Here is a 16,162-nt window from a genome sequence, read left to right as displayed (position 1 = left end):
TTTACTGTAATAGAAATTCAAATTTAATTAATAATTAATGATTAAATATGAAATTATAATTCCATTTTTTTATATACAAATCTAATTTGCACTTTAATATTCAATTAGTTTAATCTGGTACAATTACAATGACAACAGACAAATGTTTGACATTGACAATTAATGTTTGATTAAATTTTCTTGTTTACGTTTCATAAATGAATCATTACTAAAAAATTGATCAGAAGAAATGGCTGAAAACATACAAATTGACCTCACTGGAGAGATAAACACTAACACTGAAAAGAAAGGATTACAAAAGTATGTCAATGAAATGGAATTGTAAGTCTTACTAACACATTTCTATAATGCTACGTGGTCTAACAATTTCTTTCGCTAGCGCTGTTTTGATAATTGCTTATTTAATCTTTAATTACATTTAATATTTAAATAAAATTAGTATGTAAAATTGTACTATGATTACTATCATTATTATTATAAATATTTACAGTAAAGAATATTCATGGAATATACAACATTTCAATTTATAGAGATACTAAAAACATTTACACTGTAAAGCTCTTGATATTATCATGCGGTCGGTTACTATATATTGGTAATAACGTCTACTGCCTAAAAACAATATGATGGAAATTAATTTATATTCAATAGATTCTTATCACAGTCACTGTCATTTTCGACGAAGTCATTTTCGACGAAGTCATTTATATGAGTAAAGAAATTTAAAGAACATTATTTAATGTTAACAGGCATTAAATAATAAAAAGCAAGTTAATATGAAGTCAACATAAAATAACAAAAATAATCTTATTATAAACTTTTAATGCATTCAAATCCAAGCTCCATCTACAACCAGCTATAATTGACCTCTTAGGAAGTGAATAGTCACTAAGTACGAATGTGCAACACCTGGACTTACATTTATTATTTACTGTTTTTAATTGATTGCAGTTAAATCATTATATAGCATCATTCCTTGAAAATGATTAGTTTCTTTCCATATTTTGTTATCATAATATGATATCAATTTATTTTCAAATTTACTTGAATTAGTACAATACCAAAAAATGTTTCACGTTTTTGGTGAAAATAGAGAAGAGAGTGTTATCTTTTACCCACAAACCGAAAACCGACAGTTGTTAACAAATACATATGAGCTATTCTGGGGTGGACATGGACCACCCCTCTACCCTCCACATTCTTACCCCTGGTTAAATAGTTGTAAATAAATTACTAATTCATGTATAAGATTATTTAAAAAAAATTGTAAATGTCTAATATCAAATAGATTGCTGCACCATGTTCGGAGTGGAGCTGGTCCTGCCCTAGTCATGGGGGTATTGTCAACACGTAGACCATGGACACAATTTGTGGCCACTGACAATTTTAAGGTATGTTAAAATAATTGAACTTATATATATACTTATAATTTTATATTTATTAAGTATTTACAAAAATTCATATGTAATTTCCTAAATTATCAGTAAAATGAGTGAGTAAATGTATGTAACCGCAAAGTAACTATAGGTAGAATTAGCATAAGATTGAAAATCATAATATATTAATCATATACTATTTCAATACACTTTAAATAAATAAATCTCTTTTTCTGCAGGCTCCTGCATCTATACCAAGATTGTCCAGACGATTTTATCGAAATGTTGAATATTTTCAAGCAAATTATTTGATTGTATTTTTGGGCTTATTTGCTTATTGTCTGTAAGTTTTTTATTAAATTTGTTTTAGTGTTATATGTTAAACTAAATTTTACTAAACAGTAGCCATCACATTTACAGTTAGACACTGTGATTATGCTAATTTTAATAATTAAAGTAAAATGTTTCATGAAGCAGAATTTAAGTACATCTCATAAAGCACAGGAGTAACTACTATATATACACCTTTATCTAAATAAATAAGGAATATTTTTATCCTATTTCAGAATCACCTCACCATTGCTTCTAATTGCTATGGTTGCAAGTTTTTTTGGTTATAAAAAACTAACAGCAGGACCAAATACTTGGAAGGTAATATTTATAATTTATTAATAATTATATCTTTATCCATTTAGCAAGTAAACCACACCCCCAGGCCACAACATACTCACATACAAATAATATGAGTACAGATTATAGAACAATGTTGATATTATTGCTATTACTTTAATATTAGAGACTTAGAATTGACTTAGAGTTTTTAAAAAATATTACAAATATTGTTTTAACTCTAAGAACTAGACAAGAAAATATCAATTATTTTATTTTACATATCTTATATAAATGCATCTTTCCAGGGTTTCTATTGCCCTGGCTAATTTTAAAAACTCATCAAGACTATTCCACTTTCTCTGATCAGTCCAGAGAAATATTCCACCAGTTTTGAACCCAAAACCATATATATTACATAATAAATAATATCCTGTTCAATATGGTCTGTTTAATATTTAGAACTTTTTTGTTTGTGATATAAAATATAAAACTACATTGTAATTTTTTCAGCCGAAAGTAAGTTTTTGTTTTAAATATCTAAGGACATTGGCACTGATTTCTCTATTTTTGACATAAAACAAAATTCTAAAGGTGTTCAAATTGGTTGTGGTTGCATATAAATATTAAACAGTATTAACATTTTTTAAAAAGTGTTATTCCACACCTAGAACACACTCATTTAGAAAACATATAAAAATTTGAATATGGCAGGACTCGAACCCGAGCCTCCTGGAAACCGTCAGTTCAGAGCGCCTGGTCGGTTTCGAGGAGGAGCGGGTTTTCCACGTTTTCAAGTATTAAACTTAACTTCACGCTTTATTCTGGAGGCATTGCGTATTGAGTTGATCTCTAATCAAAATACAATAAAAAACACCACTCCTGTGCATAAAAATCACATTTTTTTTTTCAACTATATTCGATTATTATTTTTTCCTTTTAATTGCCCATTTTCTTAAAGTACCTGACGCTTTCACAGCAAAAAAATATGTTTATAAAAAACTAAACATTTTTTCTTATCTTGCTAAGCAATAGCTTACTTTCACTTATCAGTAGATAGATTCTGAATTAAATTAAATTTATAACCTATGTTGTAAAATTTACCGCCCGTCCATTCCACAGTCACAAGTGTGTAACTTTTTCGCGACGGTTGTGGGTTCGTTTCTCACTTGATGGCATGTTATTATTTATTAATATTTTCATTTCTTCCCTCTGGTATCAAGGCAAACAGAGCAGCGTTGAGTTCCGGCACTCAACACTCAATGCCGCCAAAATTCGGCGGAAATTCATAATCAATAAAATAAAATGTCTTAACCTACTGTCTTAAAAAAACAGCTCTTCGAAGATTCTAAGCACATCACTAATAACTTAACTGTTCTACACAAAGTAAATACAATTTCCTTCACTATCCACAATACTAGATCGGTGGATGGGAATTGACAAAGACACAGCAGTACGCGGTGGCGGCGGCGGGCTCCATGGCCTTATGTTGGTTGGCCGGCGCCGGAGCTGTCCTATTTTGGGTTTTAGGTAAGACGGCTTTTTAACCGTTGGTTTTTTGCAGTTTCTCTCCTCTTCGATCGTAGCTAGATGGGTGAATATGGGTGACTTACGGAATTTAACTCCGTACCAGTGAAATAAAAATCATTCTCTCCCCCGGGAGGGGATCAAACCCACAAACATCACGTGTAGTCCCACAGTCTCGGATTCGAATTCTTAAAAAAAAATTTCAATACTACATATGTTTAATTTCACTATATGACTTCTAGATTTTTGTATAGTTTAACAATTTTGTAAAGATATGTGTTTGGTCAACATTTTAAATAATGGCAATAATAATCATTAAAATAGTTTTAACTCAATTGGAAGCATAAATTATTTTTTTATTTTCCATCTTATTATTATTGTATATTTATTATAAAATCTGCTATACTATTTTCAGGTGCAACGGTAACTGTAGTGGCTTTACACGCTAGTTTCTTCGACGCAGAAGCATTGCCGCCATCCGAAGATCCCGAACAATTTCCAATGGTTGAACAAGTGTGACACGGACAGCTGCCTTTATTTTTACCAATGGCCACCAGATTAGCCCACCTTCACTTTAACTCACGTGATGTAAATAAATGAAAATACTTGTAAAAAATTAAGCAGTTAATTACAAATTGATACGATCAGTTAATCGATATTGAGATAGGTACTCCTTAATCGATATTGACATAGGTACTTCTTAATCGATATTGAGGTACCTCTGAACTTTAATTTTATAATTTATGAATAACGAACTTGGTTCAAACTTAACTTCTTTTATTCTATTTGTGTAAAACCCAGAGACTTAACTCTTTATACTAGGTTTTTCTGTTATCCAACAAAGCTAAAAAAATTAATACATATATTTGTACTTTTGGAAACTTTTTAAAACTATTCTTTAGAATTCTAAACTGATTACTCAGATTTTATTTGAAATTTCAGAAAGACAATTGTCGTATGTCAAGCCGATGAGACTTTTCTTTATAAATTGATTCAAAAGTGTTTGTAGTATTCTAATTGAATAAAGAATATTTTGATTTTTATTATCACATACTTTTAACAAATCGTATATTCTTTAAGACAATAAAAGGGGTCTAATTTTTTATTTATGCAATAATTTAAATTATTTGATATAAGCGTATTAATTTGATACAATAAATAAAGTGTGTTTTTAATACATATTCTGTTTAATGAATACTTTTTAATCTTATACATACTAGTGACTCACGCCCTGCTTAAAATAGTTATGTTATATATTTATATAAAATTGTTACATGAATTGGAACTTATATATTATTCTGATATATAAGCTTATTGTTGGGATGGATGGCGCTTGATGAGGGAGGCCTACGTTCAGCAGTGGACGGTGATAGGCTGATGAAAAAAAAAAAAGCTTATTGTAAATCTAATTTCAGCTAATATCAGGAACGGACATCCATCCTCACAAGCTTTCACATTAATAAATATTTTATGTTGATACTGCCAGGCGAAATAGGTATTTGAAATTTGCACATTGTAATGGTAAAGCTTTTTGGATTATAATAGCTATACTTTTTATAACTGGTTGTACATATACAACATATACTTAATAAAAATTTATATATTATAATATTTTAAAATACAATTTAACATAACCTGTCGAATCAGACTTATTGTAATAAAAACTTGTAACTATTTTCTTACGTAGGTATATTAAATTTTTATTGTGTAAGATACATATATAATCATAGTAACATTTTCTATTTATTTAAAGTGATTAAGAATATTTTAATTAATATTATTTTCATAATAAATTAACTTTAATTTTTATATTAATATTCCAAGGTGTCGAATTTCGATGCTGTAAACATCGTGTAAACAACTGTAGTGAAAATCCACTTAGAGATATATTTATGAAACAATGTTCCCGTGTATGGGTAATACAAGCACGGCGCTTAGTTACGCCACCTAACACTCAAGGTATAAGATTGTTTAAATTGTTTGAATTTGAAATTAAGTTACTTATTTTGTTTGCCTATCCTCAAAAGATATGTAAAACACCTGAGGATAGAAAAATGATTTTTGTAAAACATCTATAGTTATATTATAGGATATGAAATTATTTTTTCAAGCACAGGTTTGATAAAAATATTTGACCAGTGTGTATGAAAATTTTGTAAATAACAGCACAATATATAAATTAACTAGCAGCCCGCTCGCGGTTGCACCCGCGTGAACTATATTATTATTAATTTCTGTCTCCATGGCTACGTCCTAGTGACATCTATGCAAAATTTGAGACTCCTAGCATTTAGTAACGAATGACAAAGACAAATGTCATTAGTAACGAAGTTTCATACAAACTTTCAACCCCAAAAACAACCCCTTAGAAATCGAATATTGCAAATTCCCGTCTTAGCGAGCACCTACGTCCTAAAAGTAACTCCTATGCAAAATTTGAGATTCCTAGCACATGTAGTTTCTGAGATTTCGTGATGAGTGAGTGACCTTTCGATTTTATATATATAGATTTAGTCTATAATGCAGTAATAATAACTTACAATTATTTTTTGTTTTTATTTAATATCTAAATAAATTGTAATTACAATTCAATTCTTGTTTCATTATCTGCAATAAATGATTATCCAAACCAATATATTATATCATGAAGTTAGTTATTATGTTTCCACTAGCATTTTTAAAAGTTATTTAGCGTCCGAGACAAACAAAAAAGAAATAAAAAAACGAAACAAATAATAACAAGAAGACACTTCTTCTAGTACATCATCTTGTTTGATAATATTAGGCGTCGTGTGAAGATTGATAAGCGTGTGGCTGCTTAATGGAATTTTGGTGAGTAGTGCTGTGTGGAGAACTGTCCCGTTAGAAGGTAAAAATGAAGTGAATATGATGTATGCATATATTATATTTGCATTTGCATTTTTGTGATTGGTTGCTCGCTCCAAAAATAAAATAATCCTTATACATATGGTCCTAAACCCATGGTCGGCGCCGACATATAGAATGAAAGCTGATAAGCAAAAAAAATAATGATATAAAATTCTATTTATATTGTAATCCTTCCTTTCTAGGCAATATTTGCCAGACCTACATGTATATTATATAATAATAGAATGAATAATATTGAAATAATATGGAAAATGAAAATTCATTTATAAAATCCAATAATGTATTATTTTGTATACATGTAACTTAATATAGTATATAATAAAAGCAACTTTGATATATAATTCATAAAATCTATCAAAGCTGACATGTTTTAAATGCAAAGTTTTCTTCAATTTTTGTCAATATGTACTAACATTGATATAATAAAAATCAGGACAGAGGCTAAGGAAACAATCATAAGTATTTCTTATAAAATTTCTGGTGACCATCAGTCCTACGGCTCCCAGGGGCAATGTATTACTTGTCTGTCACCCATCATATTTATTTGTTCTATTTTTTTTAAAAACTTTAGTTATATTAATATTTTATCACGTTAAAATTTAGTGACCAATGTAACATACTCCCTGCTGAAAAATTTTGTAAATATGTACATATAATTTCTTTCTGTATTACTAAATGCAAATTTGAAGATTTCTCTCTCATACTTTTGTATAAAATAGCAAAATAATATAATAAAAAAGAGAAACCCTTTTTAAATTAATTTGAATATCATTACAACCTTTTTACAGTGAAGCATCAATATAATGAATATTTAAAATATGTCTTAATTTAAATATATTAGGAAATTAATAGTATTAGTATTTTTATATAATTCTTAGAATTACAATAACATTATGTTAATTGCACTATACTGTCTGTGACAAAGATAAACCTCTGTGTTCAGCAACATATAATAAAATTTATATAATATAAAGAAAATATTTCATTCACTTATAATATAATAGTCATAAGATATTTCTTTAAATATCCCCTGGAAGACAATTACACAAATATTTGACTTAAATAAACATGTTCAGTCAAGTCCACTTATATACACATTAATTCAGACTTAATTTTGCAAAATTGCCGATAATAAATATGAATGGCAAGTATATTTTTAACACATAAATATTGTTGCTAGTTTCACAACACCCAAACTTTCACAAAATCATATTTATAAGAAGATAAAAAATTAATTAATTTCTGTAGTCGAGATCTAAAACCATAAAAAGCCTACTAACATTTAATATATTTTTTTTTAAAAACATGGATCTAAAAAATGCAAACTTTTGAATTGTCATTGTATTAGTATAATATATGAGCATAAAATTTTTGTGGACATAATATAAATAAAAAAAATTACACAATAATGCCATTGTTGATTCTATTGAGTTCCATATCAGCCACATGTAGGATTTCATCCCACTTGTGTGATGGTGTATGTGGTGGGGTGGTCAAGCCAAATTTTTCCATGCATACATTTGGCGTAGTAAACTCTAGTTTTCTTTTAGACTTCCCTGAGTACACATGGCATGGTGTCATTTGCTGAGCTGTTGCTATGACTGATAGTGGTGTAATCGGAGACGGTGTGTGCAAGACAATCTTTTCAGATTTTTTCATCTTAAATGGTCCAATATACTTAAATACTGGCTTTTTTAATATTAAATTACCTGAAACTTTTTCTATGAGACCAATTGAAATAAATACATTAGCAATGTCATACAATCTCCTCACTTTAGACTTGTGTTGTCTGTCCAGCTGCTCAGGTGATAAATTAGTTTTGTTTTTATTTGATGTGTCTATAAGTACACTTACTGCCATTTCTAAGTTTATTAAAGTATTCTGAAAGAAACAATAATTTTAAAATGTTTTCATAAATAAACAATAAAAAAATATGAATAATAGAAAAACTTACAGGAGGTTCCACTAAAAAGAGCATCAAAAATCTTTGTGCTAAAACTCCTAAAGTCTTGTGTTTTGGTGCTGGTGGTTTAGGAGCTTTTCCTTTGAGAGCTTCAGATAGTCTTAAATTTTCTCCCTGTTTCTTTAACATTTTTAAAAATGAGTTTAGCCTAGATCCACCATGCCATAAGTATGTATTTTTTCTTTTATGAACTGCACATTGCATGGCCTCTAAAATATTTATAATGTCATACATTCTTCGTTTTTCGACTCCTAACCGAGCTGCAGTGCTGTCCAGCTGTATTTCTACTGTACCATTTCCTTGCAGTGGGTAAAGATTAAGAAATCTAAAAAAAAGAGTTTTTTTAGCAAGAACCACTTAAAATATTAAATAAAATTATCTCATCTCTTGACTTTACTTACTTATCACATAGTATTTGGAGGGACTTTTCTTTTCTGTGCGCCGTGCTTGGAGGCGGCGTGGGATATTGAAGAGCTACATTAGTTAGTAACTTAAGGTTAGCAGTTGGAGATACATAGCTACTGGCATTTGTAACTTCACTCAATGCATATCGCTTAGGAGTAGAAATAATGTTATCATCTTCATACATTGTGTGAGACCATTATGCAAAAATCTTAAGACTCAAATATTCGCGTACTTTCTGACAGCCATAACATAAATCTAGAGGGTTTTATTGAAAGTATTTTATTTTGTTAGCAAGCACTTAAATGTAACGGCATCGTGTTATTTTATGTTTTATTTACTAAAATTTTATATTGAAATTACACTTTATAATTATTAACCTAACAATAAACAACTTTGACAGTAGCAAATGCGCGCGATCTTAGCAAATAAAAAAAATGTTGCGCCTTGTTTTTACCTAGAAAATAAAGGTTAATGTTGTGTGATGAAAATTATATATATTAAACCTATCGTTAGCAATTTTATTTTAATTTATTTTTTAAATATATAATTTATTTCCTATAATTAAACTTTAATTTATTTGATTCTATATAATAAAATACATAAGTATAAATAAATAATCTGTTACTTTAGATTCATTTTGACGGCTGAATACTGATTGATGATTCTTCTATCTATATTCTGTCAACACTCAACAGTCAACCAAAGCTGAGTAAATATATTCTATGACAGCCGAATAATATCAATCTCCAACTCTCCAGCAGTATATGTTCCTTGGTCTCCAGCAAGGTCTCCAGTCAAATAATAATGGATTGGTTTTACATTTTATTTTAAGATTTGATTTGACATATTGTTTTCGACAAGAAAGTAAGAAACTTTTTTTTTTTCACTGCTCTTTCGTTTCGTGAATCGTGGTACTTAATTGAGGTCATATAATAATAAAAGTTTACACATTTACGAACAGTAAGAATTATTTTCCATTTAAGTCGTTATTTTATGACATAGATATATGTATTTCTTCATTTTCAAAGCTTTGAGGTAACATTGTTCACATTTTTGTTTTATCACTAATTTATAATTTTACTTATTATTAATAATTTGTAATGTTTAGATTTTAACTTGTTATTACTTACAAATTCATATAACCCTCCAATGAAGAATGTTTTCAGTTACATACAATATAGATATATTATAGATATATTTTACACTCATGATCAAAATAATCATAGTACTAATTTATTACTTAGTAGTAGTAGTAGTAATTACCTGTTTGTATGGGTTTGTAAGTCTACTTTCAAGTAGGTCTTTAATAAACTAAACATTAATAATTCATTAAGAATTCCATACTTTCGCCAAATAAAATGTTAATTCATTAAAATCAACCAAATAGGCCATATACTAAAATAGTATCCAAATACTTGTTGCAAACCAACATTAAATTATTCAAATTTTATATACTTATTGAATGTTTGTTTCAGGTTTCTCAATTATTTAGAACACAATAATATATAGCAATGGCTAGTAATGAACTTTCCGAAAAAGATATCGACTTTCTAGCAAAATGTGAAGAAAAGTTAAAAGATAGATTCACTGAAAAAGATGAGGAATTTATGAAAGTTTTTAATAGAGAACCATCCACTCCACCAATTGTGGAAAATTGGCGGACATTCAATTCTGGACGCAGATTTGACAACAGGAACCGAGGAAGGCCGTATGACCGCTATGGGAATAGGGACAGACATAGAAACAATCACAATTATAGAAGATATAATAATTCCTATTGACACAATCACTTAAGTTTTTTGAATTATTGAAACAATTTAAATAAATGATACATTTTCATATTTAAGCTCAGCAAGATTAAAGGTTGTAAAAATAAAACATAGAGGTTTTCTTCAAAATAATATATTCTCAGTTATTATGGCTTGATTTACATTTTAACAACTTAAAATTACATAATAGATCACCAGAACGCAATATGTCTACAGCTTCAATTGAATCATTGAAATTATAACACATTAAATAAATATTAAACATCTCACTGCTACTCAACAAGTCATAAGTGATTATTTATATTTTTAACATTTAATTATGCCAATAAATAGTATCTGTAAACTAATTTCCACTCCTACTGTCTGATGACAAACAATAACAATATTATGTTCCTTGGACAGACAAACTGCGATTTTCATTATAAATAATTTGCTTCTACTAATTTTTCTTTAATTAAATAGTTGAATGCTTGCGAATTTATTCACAAAAATATATTTCATAGTAATCTCATAGCAATAATAGTGTGTACATATTTCAACAGGAATATTGAGGACAATTCAAACATCTATTACTTTTGATAAATCGATAACCTTCACGATCACTAAGCAACAGAAGTATTAGTTAGTAATAATCACAATAAATACTGTTTCATCGGTATGATATTGAATATTTCTCTTTATATTTAACGCACTTACTACTGGCCTTGTTATGATGCCGTCGAGCGTGCGCGGTGAATACAAATGACAGTAATGAAACGCATATAATATTGCACTTTTTACATTTCCTTAATAAATACCTCGAGTGACGCCATCTTGCGTTTGTATTCACCAAACGCCAATCTCAACGGCCACCGGCGCCTGTCGTATGTTTAATACACTAAAATATATTTAATATAATAAATAACAATACGACCAGATAAAATCTGAGTAACATCATGCTAAGTGACACAATTACTAAGCACAATGACGATTACACTCATCAAGCTCTAAGTAACTATTTTTTTTTTCATATTTTTTTTACTAATTAATAATATTATATTGTATCGGCTACTCGTTTCTGTACTGAAGCATTACATCGTAAAATATTTTTATGCTTTGTTTAATCAACAAATATATATAATTGCATAATGTCGAATGTACTTGCCTAATATACATCTTCACTAACGTTTATAGTGATAATAAAATATAATCAATCGGGATCGGGTCAACTAAATACAAAGTTATTAAAACAGTCACAAATTAATAATAACTCTTCAACATAATAAAATGCAACCATAATAATCAAATCACAGTGAAATTATATAAATTATGCTCACTAACTTAACATTACAAACTAAAATACAGACACGACAATGAAAACGTGTACACTAAATAACATAACCAAATATAATAAGTGAATATGGGAGTTTATACTGAAACTTTGATTACTCGAGCTATGCAAAAATAAATGGCGATTACATATTAAACATCGATAACTGGGCAACACCAATAGACGGCAGCTAAACACAATTGTTCGTTTTATTAATAATACAAACTTTTTACTTTTTTTTTAATTCGTTAATACAAACGTCTACGTAACATTACATGATGAATAATTAATCGATCGTTACAAATATGTTTTTTAAAGTATATTGTGTATTTTTATTTATTTTATTATTAAATGTTCCTTAACAACAGTTTTAATAGAATTGACACGTGACCGTTGTCGCTACGGGGGGCGGCAACTCACCTACGAACGACAATTGACTAGTTTGGGTGCACCCGCTCGCTTCGACGTACACCGAGACGTTGGTCGGTATACGAAGATCTCAGTACATGTGACTAGAACTAAACGGCGAGTGCGTAAAGTGTCAAATCGTAGCAAATATCATAGCTATAGTCTAGGGGGCCTCAGGGGGGGCCTGAGGAGTTCAGATGAAGGTCCAGCACTCCATGATTTTGACGATGAAGTCCTCGCGGGTGGTGAGCGGCTCGTTGCCGTAAGTGGTGCAGCGTTGCGTGCGCCCCAGGTACAGGTCGCCATCGAGCCAAATACCGAACTTCCCACTGGATAAATGTTACGAAATTATTGTTTTGGTTGTTCAAAATAAAATAATACACTGAAACATTGATCGTTACTATACAAAATATATAATATACATACTTTTCAACAAACATAATTATATAACAAAATACTCACTCTCCAGCGCCTATAGAAATATTATCATTGCTGCCTCGGATAAAGTACATGTTGTCGCCGGTCCAGCCCCAATACTTGAATTTTGTTTTAACCGGTGCTTGTTGGTCTAAAATGATAAATTATAATCATATTAAAGAATTTCTATACGTAGATCGGTAGTAACAGTTATGTCGGTCAAACAAAAGGTTTTAATTCAATTTTAAGCCAAATGTCTAATATTTGTTTGCAGAAAGTCTTGACTTGTAATCTCCTTGACTGTATTCCCCGCACAGCTTCACAGCACTTCGTTCTCCATTTTTCGCCAAATTCTGGAGACATTGTGTGTTGAGTAGCAGATCTCAACGCCGCGCTTTGCCTCGACATCAGACCGACGAAGATGGAAATAATAAATATTTTTTTTCCCCGAGTGGGAAGCGAACCCACAATCTGTTGCGTTTACAGTCACACTTTGTGTCCCTCCGCCACGACTGGCCTCATAAATTTCTTTGTACTTATTTTAATCCATTATCTAAATTAAGAAAAACAAGAGAAAATAAAATCTTACCATCTTGATCTTCTTTCTTCTCTTCTTTATCGTCTTTATGTGTGGAGTCATCAGGCGAGATCTGCGACGCGCGGCGTTCATCCATGCGTTGGAAGGAGAACAGGAGGGATTCACCTGTACCGTAGAAATGCTCGGAAGGCCGTAGAGCGCATGAGGTCAGGGCACCAAATACCTGTAAATGTTAATGTTACATTTAATTTCTTTTGTTTTTCAACCTCACGTTTTATCCCGCATAATGCAGGGTAGGCGAAGAACCCTAGTTTAACGACACTCCGTTTACCTCTTTAATACTGTCCGAAGACATTATATGATCTTAATTTATAATGTTAGAGTTACATATTTTAAAATTTAAGTACTAGTGGGTCAAATTTTGAAACAATAAATTTCATTCATTCGAACCGAATATAGATGTATTCATTTTGGAACTATGTCCTACTTTAATATGAATAAATTGGATTATAACATAAATGAATTATTATTGTCAATCATTTTTTTAAAATATTTTTGAAGTGCTTCTCCTTCTCCATACTTAAAAAAGAAAAAAACGTAAAACTACTCAGACATACGAGTACAATTACTTTGTAATCACTTAGATTGTAATTAAAAAAACAACTAAGTAGGTACAACACAATTAATGACAATTAATTAATTAAATTAAATTAGTGATAGAAGAAAAGTTGAAATTAACTAAGTGTTGATTTGTTTTATTAAATGTTTTGATAACAGCAATAGAAAATTAAAACAATGTTGCATTTAATTTATCAATTATTGAATATTGTTTATAATTATGAATATTTGAAGAAATGTAAAACATCTCTATTCTGCTCGATTCATTGAACCGTTAAATTAAATAAGTCTTAAATCTTATCATATAGTGAAACAGAACGATAGCATTAACCTTCATATTATTTATTTCAATGACCTCAATATAATAAAGAACAGAAAATTATGTTAATTAAAAATATAAAAGTTGTTTAACAAGATGTGCACACGCTTAAAATATGAGCACGTGGTTGTAAATTATAAAAAATCTTATAAATAATTTAAAAGTTACAAATAATTTAGATATAAATATGGCCGTATAAAAGTTTTTAAAGTTTATTATAATTTGGTACAATAACTGAAGGTTATAACTAGAGAAATAAACTGAGTGGCCACGTGTAGCGTGGCAAAGTGTGTCATCATCCAATATTCGACTTTTATGTCAATCTCGTGTACCTAACCCTCGATGAAAGAATATAAACCCGTATTTTAATTAATTAGAAAGCATAATTGAGAAAATGATGAATAAAACTGTTCAAGTTCATATTATAATAAGAAATATTTAATACCGAAAGATTACTTCAATAAGTAAAAGTAATTCACACTTACTTATTTATTATCTGTTTCTCATTGTAAACAACAATTAAGTAATTTATAATTCTAGGACAACTCTACTTACACTAATAAAATGATGAGGTAACAATTATCGTAACAAGAATTCATACGGTTTTAGTAATCTGCTTAAGCTTAATTATGACGTAGAGTGACGTCACAATGCCACAGTGAGATAGCCTTAATACGATAAGATTTATTAATCTGAATTATTGGATTGTAAAACTCGTACAGAAATTTATTCAATCTCCAAGCTCTTTATGCTACAAAATACGTATTTTTTTACGATATAACGTTTAAATATCTTTAAACTTCTAAGATTAACTCTAATATAATGTAAACGATATTCCTCTCATGCCACTCAGCCTATTAGTGAAAACTGCACTAAAATCCGTAAGAAGTAAAGTTACGATACATCACTTTATTTATTCAATGTCTAGTAATTCAAAACGCTTACATTATTATCAGTGTCCTGTATGACGAGCAGCACGGGCGTGTCGACGCGCTGCATCTTCCGGTACATGGAGGCGAGGGAGAAGCCGTGCTGGCTGGTGCTGAACGCAAGCGACCACATGTAGCCCTGCGCGCGCGCTGGTAGCACCGTGCATAGCTTTTCTCTGGAAATTAAAAAAATATACCATGAATATTGTAAATAAATAATTAAACCAGGTGTGGTGCGCTTGTGCCGAGAGTGCGGCTGGTTGTGGGTTCGATTCCCATCGGAGGAAATTAAATATTTAATATTTTCACTTCCTCGCTCTAGTAACGGCGAGACAAACCGTGGTGCCGAGTTCCACCACTCAACACGCAATGCTTCCAAAATTTGGGGGAAAGTAGATCTCGGAAATGCCTTAACACTAGGTTTCCAGTTTCTCCCTGTTTGTATCATTATCATCATCATTAGCAACCGCCATCTTTTGTCCACTGTTGGACATAGGCCTTCCCCATGCCTGTTTGTATCGATTTTAGTTAATTGCCAAAAACAATAAAGAGTTTAAAACTTATATAGATAGATACTTGTATTTTTAATAGTTGTTTTTATAATATTCATAAAAACTCATATTACGTAGCGTATCACAATTCGAGAAGGAAAATTCACAGAATTTCTTTACAACACAAAACAAACGACTGTTTTATATTGCATCCCAGGAATTTTTGTTGAGCAACTGAGATTGTAGATAAGAAATTTTTAATGTACGTAAGTTTTCGTAAGAAAAAATATTTTATAATAGTCAATTTCCATGATTTTGATAATTACCTGTAAGTCACCTGGCAAAAATTGGTATTCTTAATTAAATGTTTGATAGCTATATATTTTTTGTTAATATTAAATAATTACCTAAAAAGTATCTAATAGATATTTATTTAATATCTACCTATTATACATAACGCAATCAAATTACAGACAAGTTAATTACAGAATATTTTACATTCAATTTGTTAATTAATCGCATTAAAGAAATTGTTTTTTTTTCAATATTTTATTTTCAATATAGAGTATAAAACAAAGTGTATGTAATCATTAGT

The 16,162-nt window shown here is 29.8% G+C and overlaps 3 protein-coding genes and 1 long non-coding RNA gene across 23 annotated transcripts in view; 2 read left to right on the top strand and 2 right to left on the bottom strand.

The window, feature by feature from the left end:
- Positions 1 to 139: 139 nt before the first annotated feature.
- LOC146534448 (prenylated Rab acceptor protein 1) lies at positions 140 to 6,104 on the top strand. 2 transcript variants are annotated; one of them, XM_085193524.1, is made up of 6 exons: positions 140 to 300; positions 1,289 to 1,391; positions 1,616 to 1,719; positions 1,943 to 2,027; positions 3,407 to 3,515; positions 3,928 to 6,104. In XM_085193524.1, exons 1-6 carry the CDS (start codon positions 230 to 232, stop codon positions 4,029 to 4,031), a joined length of 576 nt encoding a protein of 191 aa, XP_085049650.1. In that variant the 5' UTR covers positions 140 to 229; the 3' UTR covers positions 4,032 to 6,104. The 2 variants fall into 2 exon arrangements, with proteins under 2 accessions (XP_085049650.1, XP_085049649.1); XM_085193523.1 differs by having other exon boundaries at positions 145 to 321.
- A 559-nt stretch (positions 6,105 to 6,663) lies between these two features.
- LOC146534447 (transcription factor E2F7-like) lies at positions 6,664 to 9,208 on the bottom strand. Its single transcript, XM_085193522.1, has 3 exons — positions 8,766 to 9,208; positions 8,356 to 8,689; positions 6,664 to 8,282 (listed from the first exon to the last, which is right to left on the bottom strand). Exons 1-3 carry the CDS (start codon positions 8,951 to 8,953, stop codon positions 7,800 to 7,802), a joined length of 1,005 nt encoding a protein of 334 aa, XP_085049648.1. The 5' UTR covers positions 8,954 to 9,208; the 3' UTR covers positions 6,664 to 7,799.
- Positions 9,209 to 9,419: 211 nt separating this feature from the next.
- Positions 9,420 to 10,647, top strand: LOC146534446 (uncharacterized). Its single transcript, XR_014878462.1, has 2 exons — positions 9,420 to 9,633; positions 10,245 to 10,647. It is a non-coding gene; the product is annotated as an uncharacterized LOC146534446 (long non-coding RNA).
- An 8-nt stretch (positions 10,648 to 10,655) lies between these two features.
- Positions 10,656 to 16,162, bottom strand: part of mtd (TLD domain-containing protein mustard) — a 73,884-nt gene continuing 68,377 nt past the window's right edge. For all 19 annotated transcript variants that reach the window (XM_085193504.1, XM_085193508.1, XM_085193514.1 and 16 more), the window contains 4 exons: positions 15,093 to 15,252; positions 13,262 to 13,433; positions 12,718 to 12,823; positions 10,656 to 12,584 (listed from right to left, as the gene is read on the bottom strand). In XM_085193504.1, the coding sequence (XP_085049630.1) occupies positions 12,449 to 12,584; positions 12,718 to 12,823; positions 13,262 to 13,433; positions 15,093 to 15,252 (574 nt within the window). In that variant the 3' untranslated portion in view covers positions 10,656 to 12,448. The remainder of the gene's footprint in view (positions 12,585 to 12,717; positions 12,824 to 13,261; positions 13,434 to 15,092; positions 15,253 to 16,162) is intronic.

Source organism: Heliconius melpomene, chromosome 11 (genome assembly GCF_056956725.1).
Source record: "Heliconius melpomene rosina isolate 202511_hmr_F chromosome 11, ASM5695672v1, whole genome shotgun sequence".
NCBI lineage: Eukaryota > Metazoa > Arthropoda > Insecta > Lepidoptera > Nymphalidae > Heliconius > Heliconius melpomene.
This window is presented reverse-complemented; position numbering and strand designations above follow the sequence as displayed.